Genomic DNA, 21,807 nt, shown 5'->3' on the forward strand with positions numbered 1-21,807 from the left:
AAATAAAGAGCAGAGGTAGAGGAAAGACCATCGGAGAGACCCGTAATACTGTTCTGAAACATGTGGAGGAAGAGAAGCCAATGCGATCTAAATCCTCCCAGGTATGGGAATATTTCACACTGATTTCTTTGCAGCGCCAGTCGTTCTAATTGCCGCGCTCGACTTCAAGGTGTAACCTTTATTATTGTTCGGTCTGAAACGGCGCGCCCAGTGACGGGTGGTGCGGCAATATTGTTGTTTGGGTGGAAATCGGGAGAAAGGTCGGTCCGGGAGATTTTCGGGAGGGGCTTTGAAACATCGGGAGGGTTGACATGTCTGGTCATCGCAGCCCTGGACCATCAGGAGCACAAACTCACAGCAGAGTGGGATAAACTGCAGAGGCTCGAGACCCTTCTAGAGCCATGCAGGGAAATCAGTTTGTAACTTATCAAATAACATTGCTTTGATTATTTTCTGGAATGAATTAAACCAAGTCAAATATCAATAGCATGTATTTATGTAAAAAATAATAATTATGATAATAATAATGATAATTATGTATCTGTGTCCTGTTATTTATCTTAAGTATGCATTTCAGAAAAAAAAATGGTTAGGATTCAGGTGTGATTAATCATGATTAATCCACTGAAAATTCTGATTAATTTGATTAAAATTTTTAATCATTTGACAGCCCTACTTATTACATTATAAACAAGGTAACAATTCATCTGCAACTTATGGCATTTCTGGAGTAAAATTTATTTTATATTTATATAAAATATATAATTTGGCTGTTAGCAGCCGTAGGTGATTACACTCGCTGCTCTTGGCTCTATATATATTTGGCTCTCACAAGAACCGACAAGTCTGCTCCGATGCATGCCTGTTCAAATGGGCGCGGCAAAGCACATCTGAAACACATCTGAACCATGGCAGACTGACGCCAAACTGGTTGGCAAAACTGGTAATATCTTCTTGCAACAGAGTTCATTGACGTGAAACATGATACTCTACTGTTCCTGTATTTATTTGCATCTGTGACAAAGATTCAGCGGTGCACAAAAAGTGCACAGAGAACAGTGAGGTGGTAATTCAGTGTTTAAATCAAGTGACGGATCACAAGCTGATGATTGGACTCTCCAAAGGGATCTTTGATGTGGTAAGTCACATAAACCGCTAAAACAAATGACATATGAAGCTAGTTTTAATCAAAAATTAGTATTAGTTAAATGTAATTTCTGTACTTGTTTGACATTGCATTTTACTTCCATTTCTACTTCACCAGAAAGTAGGAAGGATTTACCCGTAAGTTGTCGGGTTGTCTTGAAATGGGCTGGGCTTTAACAGCTATGCTCTTTTTTAAGCATGCAATTGACCCTTCGCAGGGAGGTGATTAACAGGTGATATGACCAATCATACATGAACTTGAAAAACAGTGTACTGTACTGACGCATTTCTGCGGTTAAAACAGTATTCCTTCTTTATTCTTATGTTTATTTATGTTTATCACTCATTATTCTGTATCACCGATGATCATGAGAGAGAGAGGGGAAGTGTGTGTGGCTTAATTTGTAATATTAATATTTAGTTATTTAACACAACTGGTCCACTTCAGACACTGAGTGCGTGAAGAGCCAGCAGATAGTAAAAAAAAACAACTGATGCCCGAGAGAGAGCGAGCGAGCGATCAGTCAACTCTAGTCAATGCAGTAAAGTGCAATGACACTAGAGTTGAGCCGGATACTCAAGAGTAGACAAAGGTGAATGTTTGCAAGGGATGAGTTGAATTGCACAAGCAAATTTCTCAAGCAAAAGTAAACTGCTCCCATTTTGTGAACTTTGGTTTTTGAACCTAAAGGATTAGTCGTTTCCAAGTCATCAAAATAAAGTTGGATTTGTAGGGCATTAGGATAAGTATTGTATAATGCATGATGTGCAAACTGTGCCATCACAATAATCGTGCATTTTACCATTAACACTTTTCTTAGATTGCTGAGAGAGTCTCTGCATCTTTTCACTTTTAAAGAGAAACTTTATGGTGTCAATAATGGAGATATACTGGCACGTGTCTGCAGACAGTACTTTAGTCAATTTCCCCTGCTTTCTTGCCGCGTCACTCTCTGTACCCTAAGTAAATTTCTGTGGGCTTCACAAGGGAGTTTTTTTCAGAAAAATATTTGGACATTTTGTTTTGTTCAAAATCCTGCATTAAAGATTTGACAGCGGCATCATTTGATATAGAGTATCAATTTTAGATGCAGTTTTATCCTTTAAATCATCCAATGTCTTGTCCAGTAGTTCTTTGTTGCAAGCAATGCTTTTTTGCACATCAGTTAGGGTGGAATTTGAACGCACAGTACATTTTGGCAACAAATGAAGCTGCGATGGTCTGAAACATGACAATCCATTGAAGCTTTCAAATCTGTTTCTGGAGTGTCTATAGCATTAGAGCAAGATGGCGTAGAAACATCCTCCGACACATAACCAAAATTGACCATTTGTTCTTAATGTACTGGGTTTGCAACCTGAGTGTGTTCCCTGTTGAGATGTTTGACATAAGAATTAAAGTTTTGCTAAGTTCTTTGACACTGGTTTTGTCTACATACAATTGTATAATCCTGTCCATCTGAAATTGCATGAACTTGCCTAAGATGTCTAATTAGTGTCCTACTTGTTTTGAAATGGATTTCTTGCATTAGGGACAACTGTACATGGAGGTGCATCTTACAACACTGCCTGGAGCTTTGCAATAAGCTCCACAACTTTTGATTTCTTCCCACATGAGATGGGCATGTCATAAACATACTCAAAAAACTCGACTGATTCGAGTTGGGCAGGATATTCCATGTTGCAAACCCAGAAAACAGACACGTACAACGTGTCAATGGCGCATGTCAAACCTTCGTCTTGAAGGGGGATGGCGACAATGTCATTCTTTGCAATGAACACATACAGAACTGCTGTTCTGGGGTGCCCAAAATACAGAAGCTTGGGCTGGTGGACTCCCACTGCTTCCTCAGGAGATCTTTCTAGAAGGCTTGGGATGCTTGTTCCAGTCTAGGAAAGCACAAGTATATCAAATAGTGAGTTTCTTATATCATTGTACACAAATGTCTGTATAAAACAATATATATAATCAAGTGATGTTTACACAAAATTCAGAATATATGTGAGAATCACAATGCTAAACTTGTGATACTGTAGCATACATCCCCTTACCATGTAGTCCAGTATAAATAACAGATAATCAAACATGTGATTTTCCATGCCTAAGCATATGGTGAACATAACCCATTAGTCAATGTAAAAGATGAATTAGCACGTGTTGATACTTGAGATGGGATAAAAAGATAACCGTTGTTAGGATATTCCTTCTCCACCCGAGTTGGTTGACGAGAAGAATCCACTACAGGAAATTAGTTAAAAAGTTTAACATTTATTTAGAAGAGAAAAAGTTGTACATGAGCAATTCTCCGCAGATATATCTGGAGACAATGAAATACGCATCGCAAGCAAATCCCTTCCAAAGTCCGCCTGCTTTCTGACACTGACCTGTTTTAATCCCTCTGGTGCACTTGAACGTTGGTTCAACCCAGTTCATCCTTCTGTAACAAATGCCTTCCCCGAACAATGAGTGTCTGGTACTCTCTCCTGCAGCCTTCGGCCTTGCCCTGAAAATGGGTTCAAACTGGCTCTCCCTTCGGTCGCAGGTGCGTTATCTCAGATAATATTTTATCTTCATTTTTCCTGTGCTCTCTCTTCCACCATTCACATTGTCTGCCTTATAAGGACCGATCCGGTTACGCCATCTGTCCTACCAGCGGACATCTATTCTACAAGCTAAAAAGTAAATACAAGAAGACACACAGAGAACCCCACATCCCACACCGTATAGGACCAAAGCTGCTTTTCTTACCGGTTTTATGTCCAAGATGTATAAAAGAGCCGATTTCACACTGCATTTGGCCCATCCTTTAGCCCTCCTGGATGCGGTATGAGGCAGTGTGAGCATCTGAAGGGCTCTGAAGCAAAGTAACTCGAAGCAGAACAAAAACGACAAATGGGATATACTATATATGTTTACTGATGCCATCTCAGACACTAAGTTGTCCACAAAATTATCACAATAGAAAAAGATGAACCACTGTTGTTGTAGGGGAATCAGACCTTTAAATACATTTAAATAACACTTGAACAAGACTGATTCAGATTTTATTTAAAATACTAAGGTTACAAAGAAGCCCCCCAGATATCCCATATACACTGTTATGATAAAAATATGCATGGAACTAACTTGCCATCAATCTCCTCACCAGCTGGCAAGACATGCAGGTTATTTTCAAGTGTAGCCACTTTCAGTAGTTTCTGAATAATATGTCCTTCCCATTTCCGAAGGAAGAGGTCTTCCTTCCCAAGGAACATTTTTCCCAAACTCTGCATCCAACTGGAAAGTAGCAAACAATACAGCAACAGGGCTAGACTGGTAATCTGGCATACCGGGCAAATGCCCGGTGGGCCGCCGCACGTGGGGTCGGTCGATAGGCCTATACAATTAAAAAAAATATATTATTTTTTTTGCTTTCAACCGGCCCATAAAGCATGGACAGTGGCCCATTGGTTCATTTTCCATACTGACACTGGGCTGGCCCCATCATCTCTTAGCAGGCTCCACCCCTCCCTCTCAGTGTGTCAGTCAGATGCATTGAGTGGCTCAGAGCCAGAAAGAAATCTGTGCATTACGATGGAGAAACAAAAACGTAAGAACAAGGGGGGGTGTGAAGAAATTGCGGGCCAAAAAAAAAAAAATCTAGAGGTTGATGCCTCAACATGTTCAAAAATAACCGACATGTTTAGTGCTGTAGCTTCAGTTGTCTAAACTATTACAGTACCTGACGACATGTTGCAGAAACATAGGGTTGCCAACTCTCCCAACCCCAAATCAGGGACATTTTCGCAGGCTGACGGGAGGGTGCTTGCGGTCGACGGCCGGGCTTGCACAATCTATTTTTTCTCTGCAGCGACAGCCTCACTGCTCATTTCAACAGATAGGACAGCTCTCACCAGGCACCCGCGCGCACATTGGTCTGATGCGTCACAACTTACGACTGACATATACCTACTGATTAGGTATACTGCATTGTCTCTCTTAGGTTTACAACTTCATGGGGAAGGGGGGGGGGGAAGAGTTTTGAAACACTGAATTGGTAGCAGCCAGTTATCAAAACACTGGCCAAAAAACCTGTTTTTTCAGGCTTCATGAGCGGATCGGGCGGAGACTGGCGTCTGGGGGCCGGGACGGGCGGAGACTGGCGTCTGGGGGCCGGGAGGGGCGGAGACTGGCGTCTGGGGGCCGGGTCGGGCGGAGACTGGCGTTTGGGGGCCAAGTCGGGAGCCCGGGACTGGGGGGGTTCGTCGTCTCCTCCCCCCCGGGCTCCTTCTCCTTGGATTGAGGAGATCTCGGAGGTTGAAGCATTCCTCCTGGTAGCTCCTGGGGCCAACAACGACGTTTGTCTTCCATTGAAAAAAATGGGCTCCTCAAATCAAGGTAGTCAGGCCCCAAGTCGCTCCAGGAGTCCGCTGGCAAGCCGGTGCCGGTGTTGCGCCGGGCAGCCCGCTGCACGCTGTGTGGACCCCCACGAGCCAGGCGAGTTTCCCAAAAAGGGCTGTCAGAATCAAACCCTGCTGAGTCCTTCTGTGGTCGCGTCATTCTGTCACAGAGCGAGGGTGCAGGTTGAAGGCAGGCAGGCAGGACTCAAACGCAGGATTCAGGTTTTCCAGAAGGTGCTATTTATTCACCACAAAAGACTCAAACAGAAGCCAACGGACGTGCACCAACGAGGACTGATAAAGGCATGAACAATGACGCGACCAGGGACAACAGGCACACGGGGTTTAAATACACAAGGGAGGTGCGGGTGATGGGACACAGGTGGAAACAATCAGGCAATCACAGGACAAGGCAGGAAGTGAAGTTATCCAGGGACACAAGAGACATGAAAACTTCAAACTAAAACAGGAAGAGAGACCAAACCGTGACAGTATCAGGACATACATCACTTTATTTAAGATGCTGCGCTAGTTGCAAGCTGCTGTTTTGTGCCAGATTCTCAATAAAGTTAGAAAAAAACATGTACGGCAAACCCATGGTCTTGAAGACTCATTTAAACTTAATTGGAATTTGCATGAGGAGGAGGAGGATCATGTCTCTAGATACCCTACTGAAAATAGCTTGTCCCGTTAAGAAAAAAAGGAGCCTACCACTGACCACCGGAACCTGCCGTCCTGACAAAGGAACTTTTTGCAACCGGCATCACTCGCTCCATCCGCATGGCGCAATTTATCTGGATAGGTTTTTTTGTGTGTGTGTGTTTTTGAATGATGACAAGCCATAATTAAATAGGAGTAACAAAGGCCATTTTTAAAATGTAAGGAGTAGGAAGTACAGAAATTTGCGTGAAAATGTAAGGCGTAGAAGTAAAAAGTAATCCGTAATGATAAAATATTCATGTTAGTACTAATGTACTAACATTTTTATATTCATTATTCGTGATTGTTGTTATTATTTTTTTATCTATTGACAGCCCGTTTTTATTTTAGTATAACTTTCTTTTTACACTGTTTCAGAGTAAGTGCTTTGCTAAAAGTTGAAGACTTGCCACCATGAAGACCACATCTTGTACAAGACGGGATTTCAGCATCATCTTCCTCTTTGTGATGGTCTATGCCTTGATCTTTGTGCTACATCAAATGGACATTCTGCAAGTAAGACCTTTTTTTGAAGGGAGGACCTTGTTTCAATTATTTAATATTAGTCAGGTTTTGTGACGGTTTTAAAATGTGTTTAAATAAAAAAAAGGAATTTGATTTGAATTGTGTTTTCCCTCAATCCTGCACCTTGACTTGCTGACAGCAGCAGCTTTTGCAAGGATGAAACTAGCACTATTCTATAACTGACAAGCATAGCCACAGGAGGACTCCAGTGCACAACTCTTTAGACTGAAGTAGAAGTCCCAGGTTCTATTCATGTATTTAGTCAATGACAGGCAAGGTCCGGTACAAAAAATAGTTCAAGGCAGAAGTTTAAGAGGGTCAGGCAGAGCCAAAATCCAGATAATGTAGTAAACTTTATCATTAAACCACTTACTAGGCTTGGGAGGGCATAAAGGTGCTGGCACCCATGACAATCAGTACAAGACGAACAACAGAGAGCACTTCACTTATGTACACAAGGGGAGGGTGCGTCAACAAGACACAAGTGGGGAGCTGCATCAGCACACTGGGAAGGCATGAGGGTGGGTAGTCAAGAAAGTGACATGGTGAGTGTGAAAGTTAAACTGGAATCATTGTAAAAACTGAGGTGGATACTAAACAGTACTTTATTTATTATCTTTCTGAATATCCCAGAAAACATATACAATCTAGGCTTGTGCAAAAGAGAAAGCAAAACCTGTCCAAAAATCGTCCCATGGGTCAATTATTAGGAAATAGTTATTGGAATGTTTGCGTTTTTAATTTATATGGCAGATTTTTCAGTGCAAGTGTATTTTGACACCTTCTCTCTTTCGACCCCCTGTCAGTTTCAGCCTGAAGTCAACTCCACCATCATCATGCCACGAGTCTCTCCTCATCGTATTGTTAATCACAGATTCTGCACCTTCCAGCCACGGTCCCCCCAGGATGCTTTGGAGGAACGCCTCATACTAGACTCCATTGCTCGGCCTGAAAATCCACTTTTACCATCTCCTAATTCCTTGGAGCAGACAACTGATCCAGCCCACAGCACCTTCACCATCCTCCCAGGGAGGAAAGGGGGGCAGTGGCATGTAGGGGACCAGCTGGAGGCTATGATACAAACCTTTGACTTCCAAGGTCATCCCAAGAAGTCTGGGGGGGACTTCCTGACCGCCAGTCTGCACAACCGGAAGCTTGAAGCAGGTGTGGCTGGGCAATTTGTGGATCATCTGAATGGGAGCTACTCTGCTGTATTCTCTTTGCTCTGGGAAGGAGACGCACGTGTTGAGGTGATGCTTAAACCATGATGTTGAATGAATTGATACATAAAGTCTTTTTATTATCATAATACATTGTTCACAAAGCCCTGTCCCTTCTAATTCATATTCTTCCCAAGCAAACCTTTCAAGTTTGACAGACCTATATTAGACCATTTGAAGTTGAGCTTTGATTTGACAATCACCAATCTATGGAAGTAAATCTGTGCCATCGGGGATTGAAATAAAAAGGTGATTGAATTTCTAGCACTGAATATTTATGCATTGGAATGATGTACCTGAATGTTTAAATTAAAACACCGCAAAAAAATTCAACCTAAAAAAAAAACTGTTGAAATATTCAGCCGCAACAGAAATGGAGGTTACAATTTTCAACCCCAAAAATGTAAACCTGCGTCAAGCTAAAGTGGTGCTCACTTAGTGCTCACCTATACAATCGTAATCGCTGCAATGGATATGGGATGCATTTTTGAACATTTTCAGCACAATATGTTCGCAAATGTGTGACAACTCAAGTGACGGAGGCAGACAACACCTGCCTGTCGGGGGAAAACAAACACACACACGTAGCCAAACCAGTAGTTCAAAAACCAGTAGGCACGTAACATCGTCACTGAAAAATGGGTTCTTGTTTCAGACTTTATGAGCAAATACAGAATCCCTTTGAGATGAATTCTAAAGCCTCGCATTAAGACGTACATCCCTTTATGTAAGACTCTGCGCTACTTGCAGGTCGCTGTGTTGCGCCAGATCCTCAATAAAGTTTACCCATGGTCATGAAGATCTTCATTTAACGTTACGTAGACTTTGAATGCCGCTTCATACCCAACTAAGATCGGCTTGTGCCGCTCAGAAAAAGGATCCTTCCAGCAACCACTTCCGCACTCGGCGCTACTGTGGTTATTCCTGCATGTCCTGTCGGGTTTATGCGTCTCCACGCTCTGTTAAAGCCGCTGCCCCCCCCCCCACTACGATACAGCGGCTCATGTGCCTCTTCAAGCACGCTCCTGGATTCAAAACTCCGCCAATCTCTCCTAACAGCTTGTCAAAGGATCTCAGCATCATTAAATTAATTCTAAACTAGAAGAAGAGTTGTATTCTGAGTGGCTGTACGCTCTCGTTTAACTTCCGCTTAGTTCATGTCCAATACAGTCTGTTAATGTACAAATGTCAGCTGTCTATTACGGAATCTTACAGACACAAACCACACTGATGGCATAAAGAAGAGTTAAAGCCCTGTTATTATTGGACATGGCTACAATCCAAAGCCGAAGGTGTTTTTGGTGCTCGCTCCTTTAGCTTGACGCACGCTCCTGATCTTGAATCTAGAATCGATTGCTCTTCCTTAGTATCCCGGATGTTGGTGTGTCAAGGTTGAAACTTTTTGGGTTTAATATTGTAACCTCCATTTCTGTTGCGGCTGAATATTTCAACAGTTTTTTTTTTTAAGTTGAATTTTTTTGCGGTGTTTTAATGTTGAAAAACATTCAGGTACATAATTTCAATGCAGAAAGTGAGTGAGGGGTTTAAATTCTGAATGAGGTGAGTGGGGTAGACAGATGAGTGTGATTGGGCTGACCAGTGTAGGGAAACTTCACTTTCTACATGAACTAGTTCAAAGTTCAGTTCACAAATTTTTCATAGTTCAAACTACTTGAACTAAGTTCACAGTTCCAACTAGTTCAGTTCTTTTTTTCCATATGTTGCTGCAAGCTATTATTTTTCAAAAGTATTGCCAAAGCCCATATAGAACCACAGACAGCAATTATTTTATCAGTTTTAACACTGAAGCTATGCATCAGATTTCATCTTCATATCCAAATTTTGAATCCTTATCCAACCAGTTTACATTAGCATTGGGGGGATTGTTGCTTTAATGTTGCTGTCCATTCACTCCACACTAGCAGCAGCTGCAGCGTTCCCTCCTACAGTACATTCTCAAACACATGCTGTGTCACGGTTTGGGTCTGCTCTATGTCTTATTTTGTAGTTTTCATGTCTCTTGTGTTCCTGGGTGACTTCACTTCCTGCCTTGTCCTGTCGTCCCTTGTGATTGTCTGCCGTGCCTGATCGTTTCCACCTGTGTCCAATCACCTGCACCTCCCTTGTGTATTTAAGCCCTGTGAGTCTCTTGTCTTGTGTGGCGTCATTACATGTCGACCCGTCCATGTGTAAGTCAAGTCTGTGTTTTCAAGTCCAGGTCCTTGTTTGTGTTTCTTGGTTTTTGTTTTTGCCTCCTTCCTGTTTTTTTGGTTGGAGTGATTTTGAGTTCGAGTTCTTTGACTATTAAAAGTCCTTTTATTTTGTTCATTAACCCTGCGTCTGAGTCCTCCCTGCCTCGACCTCGCACCCCCCGTTGTTACATGCTGCTTGAATGGTCTTTTTAAAATAAGGAATAAAAACACGACAGTTATCATTAAGGTGCAAATGTTTGCAAAGAAAGGTCAGATTCCTCCCATCCTCACCGACCTTGTCAGTAACTTCATAAAACTCATTTCAATTATTATACGCCGCCTCTTGCAACACACAGCTGTCGCCTCCATGCATTTCTTTTTTTTTATGACGCATGTGCGGTGCGACGCTGGTGGCTGGTGTTGCCAGATTGGGTGTTTTTTCCACTACTTATTAAGGTGCGTTTACGGAGTGTGGCACCCTATTGAACGATGTTAACCTGAAAGAACGTGCCGTTCACAGACACCAGAATGAACGAGTTCACAGTGACGTTCATCGGGCATTAAAACAGTACGTTCAGTTCACGTTCGCCCAAAATATGAACGAGTTCATGAACTATCGTTCAATGAACACGTTCAGGCACAACACTGGGGCTGACAAGGTGAATGTGAATAGCAGCTGGACAGAATATACTGATTAGGTGGAAATTACAGGGTAGGACTGATAGCGCTGAGACATTGAGGAGCTTCAATGCTTTAACATGGTGAAAATAATTCTTGTTCTCTTTCCAATCAGGTGACCTTGGTTCATCCTGGCGAAGCTGTCACTGTGCTAAACAGGATAAACAGACAACATCCCGACAGGGTTTACTACAAGAGCCTCTACCGCTCAGGCTCACTCTCTGAAACCACCCCCTGTAACGTCTGCCTGCGGTCAACCCAACAGCCGGTGTGTAACCACACTGACCTCCGATCAGGCGAGCCCTGGTTCTGTTACAAGCCAAAGAACCTGAGCTGTGATACCAGGATCAACCACTTCAAGGCAGGATACGATAATTACCTTTCAGCTGAGGAGAATAAGCTCTTTCAGAGGTGAGTGAACAGAGAATCATGAGAGGCTTAGAGGTTTGTGACCTCAGGGAGTTAACATTGACATTAAAAATAATACAAACACTACTTCACTCTCCATTTCCACATTTGGAGGTTTTACTCTCTGTGCAAAAAGAATCATGCAATTGGTTGCTTTTATTCACCTGTATGTTTTGTGAGCTTGCACCTATGTATCTTTGCACAGCAAATCCCTCATTCTGATGCATCAAAGTGCATAATACCTTTTGTACTACTGATCCGTGTCAACTCAGCCAACGATTAAATTTTAGTGCATGTGTATGCAGATAGTTACGGTATTGAGCAAGTAACCGGAATAAAAGCTGTTTAATCAAATATTCTGGACAATGACTGAAGTGAGTTCGGGACCTCGTACAATAAATGCAATATTTTTACTGTACATTTCTAGGGATTTCTCAAGTAAAAGCCCCATATCAAGTCATTTTTGCAAGTTCAAAAAGATAATTTCTCCATATTTGAACTGAAATAAAAACAAATTTCTATAGTTCCAGACAGTGTTAAGGACCTCTTCCCTACGATAATAAATATGAAGGATTTTTACTGTAAAGATTTGGAGATTTCTTCAAAGTAAAAGCCCTGTTTTTGAGTATCCAAAACACAATTTCTGATATGGAGTATATACAAATCTTTTTAAAAGCAGCATAACTGATACAATGTTGATTTTTATTTTTTCCTAGATTTAACTTTAAATTATGTCAAATGCTTTACTTTTATTTGAGTTGTTGTACGAAGTTGTTAGACATGTTTTTGTTTTGCCTTTTTCAGTGGCGTTAACATGAAAGTCTCCATTCAGGCTGCAGGACCTTCCAACGTCACTGTGTTGCCAGAGGATGGTATTGTTTATTTTATTATTATTTTTTTTTAGTTAGCAATATATAGAATCTCTTGGGTATAACCTTTTATACCTTAGTTTTGTTTTTTAATGGGATAAACCAAGCCTTATTATCTTCCTCTCAGGTCAGCTGAAGGTGAAGAGCAGCTCAGTGGCATCTCTACCATCTGGTTATTACTACCAGGGTGTGTGGCGAGCTCTAGGAGGCATCACAGTATCTCAATTCAACACGTCTGCCATCACGCAGTGTCTGAAAGGCAAAGCAGTTCACATGTATGGAGACTCCACAGTGAGGCAGTGGTTTGACTTTCTCAATGCAGTTCTACCAGGTAGCTGATCCAAAGCATTTCTAGGTATTGTTTGATTTTGTTTTGACTGCAGTTTAATATTTTAGCCATGTCATACTTTCAGGTCTCAAGGAATTTGACTTGCACAACCCCAGACACATTGCACCTTTAAAGTCTTTGGACAATGAAAACAACATCTTGGTGAGTTACCGCTGCCACGCTCCTCCTCTTCTTTCACTCCCTATCCCAATCAGAGAGCTTCGTTACACTGCTAATGAGCTAGATGACTTGGACGCAGGCCCCAACGACGTCGTAGTCCTAGGCATCTGGGCTCACTTTACCACTTCCCCAATGGATATCTATATCAGGAGGCTACAGAGCATCCGTAGGGCGGTGGTGCAGCTGCTGGACACAAATCCCGGCACGCTGGTCATCGTCCGGACTGGAAACTCAAGAAGTTTGAACGATAAAGTGCCCCCACTGAACAGCGACTGGTATTCGCTGCAGTGTGATAAGGTGCTCAAAGCCATGTTCAAAGGACTGAAAGTTCATCTGATCGATGCCTGGGAAATGACCCTGGCCCACCACTTGCCGCTAGACCTCCACCCACCACCTCCCATTATTGAGAATATGGTAAACTCTATGTTGTCCTATGTATGTCCTCAAAAGCACGGTTAGATGTTTGTGTTTTTGGGGGGTGCCTACTGTGTATTTGAACACATGGTAAGGTTATCTTTGTTTACAGCAAGTGCTTCATTTTATTCATCAATTAATGCTCAGAACACATCAATGCTCAAATTAAATCACAAATTGCCCTAAAAAGCCTTAACAATCTCCACACATGCAACATTGATTGTCCCGAGACCCTCGCTTCGGAATAAGAAATTTTACCCAAATTTGAATATTTTGTGGAGAGGAAGAAAACTTAGGTGGAAGAAACCCTTTTCCAAGATGGGCAGAACTCAATAGATTTCATTCATGCAGAATGAATTACATAACCGAGTTGCAACACATTAAATTCAAAAGACGGAAATAATTTATACAACTAGAAAATGTATTTCAACCTAAAATCAGTTTTTCCATGATTTGCTTGCTAAAATTGAACATTCCATTTCTAAATATTTAACATTAAGCGCAGTTTAGATTAGCGCTTATGGATGTAAGGAACACTTTTGGCATGACATAAAAAGATTTCCTACCTGCAAAGGTAAGGATCCACCATCTGACTCTTGTAATGGTCAAATATGTTATAACAGTGTTATGCTAAAAGAGTGATTATTGTCTGAATTGAAGAAATGTGCGAAAAGCAGGGTGATTCAAAAGTTTCCATTTTCAGCTGTGTATGAAGAAAAGAGGGCAGTCAAACATACTTTAACACAAATGCTCGGACAAAGGAACACCATCTTAACCGTGGTTCTTATCTCAACTTGGTTTGCAATTTTTCATACCTGCCACTAAGGATGGCCTTCATGTGTTTGTATAAAAGCTCAGTGTTTTTAACTGCTCGGAGAGGCCATCTCCACAGAGCACTGTAATACGTGCTTGTGTATTTGACCTCCTGCTTACAAGTAATAAATGGACTTTTACAACTTTGATCATTCATCAAGACCCTGTTTTTCTTCTTAGACAAACATTGAAACAAATCATTCTCTTCTCCCGAACTAGTTGTGTCTCCGAAGGGTTTACTTTTTCAGGTGCTACAGGTACTATCATCAAGTTAAACAGCAGAAGTCAATTTAGAAAGGTCATCTTAATGCTGTTGACCTTAGTGAAACATTGCCATCCTGGTGCCATAGCGTTTACTTACGCACACAATCGCTATGCATAAGGTGTTTTAATGTAAAATATGTGTTTCCATAAATCTTGAGTGGTCACTCAAGTTTATTTTCTGAATTATATTAAGGATCCAAATATATGCACCTTTGCTCATAGCAAGTCGATCACCACCGCTTTTTAATTTATTTTACAAAAACGAGTGTTGTAATGTGTTCTGGCCATCATGTCCTCAGAGTGTCATCTGCAGTACTACAAGACGGCCTTTGTTGTTCTTCTAAATGGCCAACAATTATCCCCAATGGAGCGGGACAACCCTGTGCAGGGTTCAACTGTAGAATGAACTCACACTGTTGACTTTGTTGGAAGTATGACAGAATTGTTTTCAGTTTCAAGTATGACAGAATTGTTTTTGGGTTGTCTTGAAATGGGCTGGGCTTTAACCGTTATGCTCTGTTTTAAGCATGCAATTGACCCTTCGCAGGGAGGTGATTAACAGGTGATATGACCAATCATACATGAACTTGAAAAACAGTGTACTGTACTGATGCATTTCTGCTAAGAAAAACTAGAAAATGCATTTCCTGCTGAAAATGCGTTGGAATGCAAGCTGAAATAATTTGAAAAAGTTGCTTAAAGTACAGAAATGAAACAAGCTGAAAGTATTCTAAACATTGCGGAAAGAATAGAAACAGCTGAAATACATTTAAAAATGGTTTAAAATACAGAAATGAGAAAAGCTGAAATGAATTTGAAAGAATCGCAAAAAAAAACAGAAATGGGAGAAGCTTCTATGAATTTGAAAACACAGATATAATAAAAGCTGAAATAATCGAAATAGGAAAAGCTGAGAATTAAAAAAGACATGTTTTGTAGTAATATGAGGTTTAGTTTTAGCAGCAGTAGAAGAAGTAAGTACTAGTTTCACTAGTATTTGAAAGCAATTGTGGTGTACCCATTGTTGAGGTACAGATAATCATTGAGGCTTTTATTTTGAAATAATGGTGTCTCTAGCTGAAAGATTGGAAAAGCTGAAAAAGTTGAAAGTTGAAGAAGTTTTGACAGGATTTGAAAATGTAATCCATTGGAAACCATGTTAAAAAGGTTGATGATTTTAATTTATATTAATTCAATTATAAGAGCTAAAAATCTGAAGAGTCATAGCACACCTCTCCTGAAGGAGCTGAACATTTTAATATTTGAATGGTCTTACAGTTTTTTTGGATCGCTTACACACTAAAATTAAAAGTATTACACTATTAGCAAAACACTACACTCAAGATGCAAAACATCAGCCCATATTTGCACAACTATAAGCACATTGTCAACCTCACACCTGTTGCAAAACTCTACACACAGTGATTTGCAAAACACTAAACACTCTTAACATACATTACACACAAAAATCTATCATGAAGTCATGTCCTTGCAATACCAAAGCACTGACTGTCAAATATGCACACCGTCCAACCAATTGCTTCAACACAGTCATCAGGTGTGCAAACACCTGTTTGCTTAATTGTAGACACACCAATCAGGTGTATAAGCACTATAAAAAGCAGCAGGTGAGTTCATCGGTCTTCAAGCACAATGGAAAGAGTAGGACGAGGACGAGAAGGAGAAGGAGAAGAAGAAGATCGACCAGGAAGAGGAGGAAGACAAGCATGTGCTCAAAGAGGACCGAATCTGACAAATGAGATCCGCGCAACACTGGTTGACCACGTTGTCAACCACGGCCTGACGCTGAGGGAGGCTGGACTGGGAGTTCAGCCAAATCTAAGCCGATATACAGTGGCAAGTGTGATGAGAACATTTCGACTGGAAAATAGGTATTGTAAAAATATCATATCAACAACATCTGCACGGTTTCAGTAACTGCTTACAGTACTGTATTCTATGCACTATCAGCACTTCTGTTACCTTTTCTTGTGAAATTATTGTACTATTGTATACTGGTTTTTCTACATAGGATTGAGGGTCAGGGACGACAAGGGGGAAGACCTATGTTCACAGAACAGCAAGAGAGGGAGATAGTAAATCTGGTTTTGGCCAACAATGCTATAACACTCAAGCAGCTCCAAGCTAACATTGTCAATGACCACGCCATTTTCAACGATATCCATCAGGTCTCAACATCAACACTGGCACGCATCCTAAAAAAAAAACCTATTCAAATGAAGCAAATTTATCGAGTGCCTTTCGAGCGCAATTCCGAAAGAGTGAAACGAGCGCGGCATGATTATGCAGAGGTGTGTATTTACTTTAGCAGTGTGATCTTGCATACTGTCTCATAATCTTTTACTGTAATATGTCTACTAGATCTACACTGAACTACACCATTTTGCCTGACACCGTTTTTCAGAGAGTTTTACAAATGGATGGAGAGGAGATCCAGCATGAGTTCATTTATGTAGATGAGGCTGGGTTCAACCTGACAAGAACACGAAGGAGGGGAAGAAACATCATTGGCCACAGGGCTATAGTCAATGTCCCAGGGCAACGTGGGGGTAATATAACACTCTGTGCAGCCATTACACAGAATGGGGTCCTCTACCGCCATGCCCATATGGACCCTTAAAACACAGCACTCATTCTTGCATTCTTGGACCAATTGCACAACATAACAGCATCAAATCGATCGAATGCAATACATTGTTGTCTGGGACAATGTGTCTTTCCACCGCTCTGCTCTGGTTCAGAACTGGTTTCAGCAACATCCACAGTTCACCGTCCTATATCTTCCACCATATAGAAGAGTTTTTCTCTGCATGGCGGTGGAAGGTATATGATTTCCGTCTCCAGGCTGAGGTACCCCTCATCCAAGCCATGGAGGACGCCTGTGACCAGATGGAGGTAGCAGCAATGCAAGGATGGATTCGTCATTCAAGACGTTTCTTTCCAAGGTGTCTTGCTAATGACAACATTGCTTGCGATGTTGATGAAATTCTCTGGCCAGATCCAGCTAGGCAAAGAGACAATATCTATTTTTTTAATATATTTTTTTTCATTTACAATACGTAAAGTGACGCTTGGTTACAGTATCATGGATCTCCATGTCAACATTTTGGGCGTGTTCAGAAATAAATGAGTATCTTCAATCAGCAACATTGGTCTTGTGTAGTGTTTGGTGAATTTACATTATATTTGTACTTTGTTGATGTAGTAGCCTACTCTAATCATAGGAAAGTAGAAGTGCTAAAAGTGTTTTAAGTTTATCACAGTAGAGTGTAACTCGCAGAGGTGGGATCAAGTCACTGTTAGGCAAGTCACAAGCAAGTCTCAAGTCATTGCCCTCGAGTCCCGAGTCAAGTCGAGTCAAAGACGAAGCAAGTCCCAAGTCGAGTCACAAGTCACAGCCAACAAGTCTCAAGTCGAGTCACAAGTCGTACCATTTTAGTTTCGAGTCATTTCGAGTCATTTTATTATAGTGGGGACGGGGAACCCTGGGTGATGGTGCGCTGCCTCACAGACCTAGACTACGAAGGGAAGGGTAACGGTGGATCGACTGTGACTGTGTTATAGTGCTGTAACGCTCACCCCAATGCTGCAGCGTAAATAAGGAGGCGATGACTGGCTTGCAACTCCGCTGCATTTATTTATATAAAACAACTCAACTTCGGTCACTGTTGGCCGTCACCACGCCGAACGAACACTTCCGCATACACGGCCCCCCAAAACTCGGGTTGTCTCGCGTAACTACAGCTGGTAACGGAGCATAACGTGAACACATGCAACATCTGCATAACTGATTAACTAATAACTTTAACTCAGCTCATTACACTACTTTAAAACGGACGTTGACATAATGTTGGCGAGGATTTCCATCGGAGTCTGAATCCGGGTTCAAAAATCCCGATTTTTGTAACCATGAACGAGCTGTCTCGTTGATACGGTCAAATGGACTGCAGTGATTGGATGTCGTGCAGGCAGTGCGCGCTCTCTGCATACAGGTGGCGCACATTTTTTTGACAGATGCAGATAAACAGAGCGGCCGTGTGAAAATGTTTTCCCCCAGTTTTCATGGGAAGTAGCAAGTCTTCTCGAGTCAAAGGGCTCGAGTCCAAGTCAAGTCACGAGTCATCGGTGTTCAAGTCCAAGTCGAGTTGCAAGTCTTTGTACGTTTTGTCGAGTCGAGTCTCAGGTCATCAAATTCATGACTCGAGTCTGACTCGAGTCCAAGTCACATGACTCGAGTCCACACCTCTGGTAACTCGTGCAAACAGAGTATAGTAATGTGAAACGTGTGTGCTTCATATGGTAACAAAGTGTGTTTTTTAAAAAGAAGTGTATAGTTTTAACAAGTGTGTTTAATTTTGCAAAGAATCTTTAGTGTTTTGCTAATTGGGTGTGTGGTTGTGATAATTGTGTGTAGTGTTTTGAAAACACGGGCCCTGTTTTGAAAATTGTGCTTTAGCAATCCAAAAAAACTGTAATAGCTGAAAGTGTGAAGGAGTTGAAAGGTGCGGCGGAAAAAAGATTAGAAGAACAATACCTGGAATGCATAACTGCATTCCAACAATAAATAAAAAAGAGCAGCGCTGAGGTAGAGGAAAGACCATCGGAGAGACCCGTAATACTGTTCTGAATACATCATGCGATGTGTGTATGTTTTTTGTGTTAGTCCATTTTTTTTGCTTACTTAGGGATATTCAAGGAGCAATCTGTTTGTGCACTTTCTAAATATGTTTTGCACTGTCAGTTCTATTTTTCAATAAAGGGTTGGAAATTAATGTTTTTAAATTTTTTATTTTTTTATCCGATTCATCGATTAATCGAACAAATAATCGACAGATTTATCGATTATTGAAATAATCGTTAGTTGCAGTTCTAGTTAGAGCCGACTGAAAAAAAAAAATCTCCGACAGGAAGAGACGCAACGCGAGTCGCGTTTACCTGAACTCTACTAGTTAAGAACAACAAACCGAAGTAAAAAAAATAAACCTGAAGCCGAAGAAATCCTTAAAATTCATCGGGAAAGAGTCGCGAACCTTCTGACTGAGGGAGGGAGAGAGAGGAGTCCTGTGTATGATTAAGCCGAGCGAGACGCAGCAACACAAACAGTATGAGTGTAGGGGAGGGGCGCTGTGACTACCAGCCAATCACAGAACGCAGACACAGACAGCTACCCAATGAGGACTTTTATTCAATCCGAGCACAGATACTGAGGCCCTGGCCCTTTCTCAATACCTGAGATGGCAAGAACGGACTTGCGTTCCCGCGAGAATCGACTTGGGAGACAGACTTGGGAGTCCTGACCATAGACATGTATAGAAAGGCTAGATGGCTTACCGGCGCTGAGAGCCAATGGGACCCGACGACGTCACACGGCGGCCATCTTAGGACAGGACCGCTCGTCCATTTATAACATTAAAGTCTATTGTGCATGTAGTGCTGAAATAACTATATTTTGCTCAATTTTCAAATGGCTTGGTGTGTCATAAACGTCAGGGATGGGGCTATTTAACTGCATACTTGTGAAAAATCATAGCCACGGAGTTTATTAAGAAAATAATCATAGCCACGTTAATAAGGTTTGTAATAAACCAAACCGTTCGTGAATCCGTCAAGAATTCAGCAAGTTACGAGCATTTTAGTTGGCGTATGTTACTCACCTTCCGTCCACAGCAGCAGGGAGCAGCAGCGCAGTCTCCTGACCTAAGATGGCCGCCAAGTGACGACACAGCTGACTCCGCCTTGAGCCATCTAGCCTTTCTATACATGTCTATATGGTCCTGACTCGCACGTTCGGGAGAACGGAGAACGGTCATTTCCGCAATTGGAACAGCAGCTCACTTGATGACGTCACACGTCAGCTGGTCTTGCTAATACGTTTTAATTTAGTTTCTGACTTAAATATTTTACTATTAACAAGATGTTGTCTCATTTTATAGAAATGGTATATATATTCATAGTGAACCATTCTCTAACCAGGAGGGCTCTGTGAAAACTCACATTGTCCCAAACAACAACATAGATGGGATGATCATCCTGCTGCCCTAGCAGAGCATCTCGCATGTGATTGAGGAAAATGAGGAGCTGGTGATGGTCAATCATATTCCGGCCTCTCCTTCTGGTGAGATTAAACCCAGCTCCATCCATGTATTCATGGGGTCTTTCCATTGCATCCAGTTGAAAAACCCTCTGTAGAAATAGATAGTTTTGTAAGTGATACGGAAAAAGTGATTTAGGCCACTACAATAAATCACTACATAGAGTAATCAATACCGAATGTTTCAGGACATATGCCAACCTGTACATATTGGAATCTTTGCTCTTTGACTGTGTCAGAGATGCGATCAAAGGGAACTCCTGGTTACACTTGAAGTTCTCAAATAACATTTTATTACCGACCAGGATTTGGGTTAAATCATATGGTGTATTAATCTACTGCGTTGTTTATCCTCAGATCCAGTGCTCAACATGCAGTCTGTGGTTCCACTGGCTTTGCACTGGCAAACCACCTAATTTGAGAACTTCATTCATGAGATTTGATTCCTACTAGAATCTTTGCATTTTGAATTGGGTGAAAATTAAGAATCAATACATTTGTCTCAAAGTGTTCTAAGACAGGCCCAGTGTAACCAGTTGTTTCAGATTGCCCACACCAGAAGGTTTCCCCCATACCGATGTATCACATTTATAAATTAATAAGACAAATTTCTCAAGTGTTTAAGGACTGGCCTGTGGCGCAGCGCATAGAGCACAGCTTATAGAGGGGGTTTGGTGCTTTTCCCCATGGGGTTCAAATCCTGGTCAGGTCAACCAATTTATATTTTTTCCTAAATGTAATGTGTAAGTGTGTGGTGTACGTCACACCAAGGCCGTAAGAAAACAATATCTGTTTTTATCCAAATGTGTCGGCGCAAGGCTGCAGCCTCGCGAAAAAGTAGCGTTACAACTGTTTGGACGTGTTCTACGACACGCCGCGAGGAAACCAGTTGTTTTAGATTCTTCCAGCCATCATGTTCTGCTTTAATGCAATATATTTAGTACATAAAGTGAAAAAGAAAACGTGAATCTCCTTAGCTCACTGCGTAGAGCTGTGAGCTTGTTAGCATTAGGATGTTTTGACCGACGGGGTTCGATTCCCCATCGTTACAATCTTTTTTTAAATATATTTTCTTTAATAATGTTTTCATATGTGGGTGTGATGTAGTGCTCACTTATACAATCGTGAACGCTGCAATGGATTTGTGATGCGTTTTGTAGATTTTCAACAATATGTTTGTGAATGTGTGACGAATCAGGAAACAGACGCAGACACATCTGCTGCTGTCGGGTAAACACAAACACGCACGCGTAGGGAAACCAGTAGGTGTAAAAACTAGGGCTGTCAAAAATAGCGCGTTAACGGCGTTAATTAGCTGTTAATTACGTCAATTTTTTTTACGCATTTCACGCATGCGCAGTGTGACAAATTATTCAGGTCAGGAAAGTGCCTCTTCCTCTAGGGAATGCACTTCATCCTATACAACACATTACTGCCACCTGCAGGCATATGTCAGGCCGTCAGGTTCAGCAAGTCGTTTGCGCCAGAGACCCGCACCCCCCCCCTGGTTCTCGCGCAGCAGAACAGAGAAGAAAAAAAGCGCCCAGCAGAGCTTTGCTACGAAAAATAAATAAAGAGC

General features: G+C 41.6%; 1 protein-coding gene across 1 annotated transcript; it reads left to right on the forward strand.

The window, feature by feature from the left end:
- Positions 1–1,032: 1,032 nt before the first annotated feature.
- On the forward strand, positions 1,033–13,990 carry LOC134112216 (NXPE family member 3-like). Its single transcript, XM_062560407.1, has 7 exons — positions 1,033–1,138; positions 6,604–6,741; positions 7,557–8,000; positions 10,956–11,251; positions 12,053–12,120; positions 12,245–12,448; positions 12,531–13,990. The coding sequence occupies exons 2-7, from the start codon at positions 6,640–6,642 to the stop codon at positions 13,082–13,084; spliced, it is 1,668 nt and encodes a 555-aa protein (XP_062416391.1). The 5' UTR covers positions 1,033–1,138; positions 6,604–6,639; the 3' UTR covers positions 13,085–13,990.
- The last annotated feature ends 7,817 nt before the right edge of the window (positions 13,991–21,807 follow it).

This window comes from Pungitius pungitius, chromosome 2, assembly GCF_949316345.1.
Source record: "Pungitius pungitius chromosome 2, fPunPun2.1, whole genome shotgun sequence".
Classification (NCBI taxonomy): Eukaryota; Metazoa; Chordata; class Actinopteri; order Perciformes; family Gasterosteidae; genus Pungitius; species Pungitius pungitius.

Coding starts and splice junctions, on each gene's coding strand:
- LOC134112216 (XM_062560407.1), top strand. CDS start 6,640: ATGAAGACCACATCTTGTACAAGACGGGATTTCAGCATCATCTTCCTC. Junction 6,742..7,556: donor ATCAAATGGACATTCTGCAA/GTAAGACCTTTT, acceptor ACCCCCTGTCAG/TTTCAGCCTGAAGTCAACTC. Junction 12,121..12,244: donor CACTGTGTTGCCAGAGGATG/GTATTGTTTATT, acceptor TCTTCCTCTCAG/GTCAGCTGAAGGTGAAGAGC.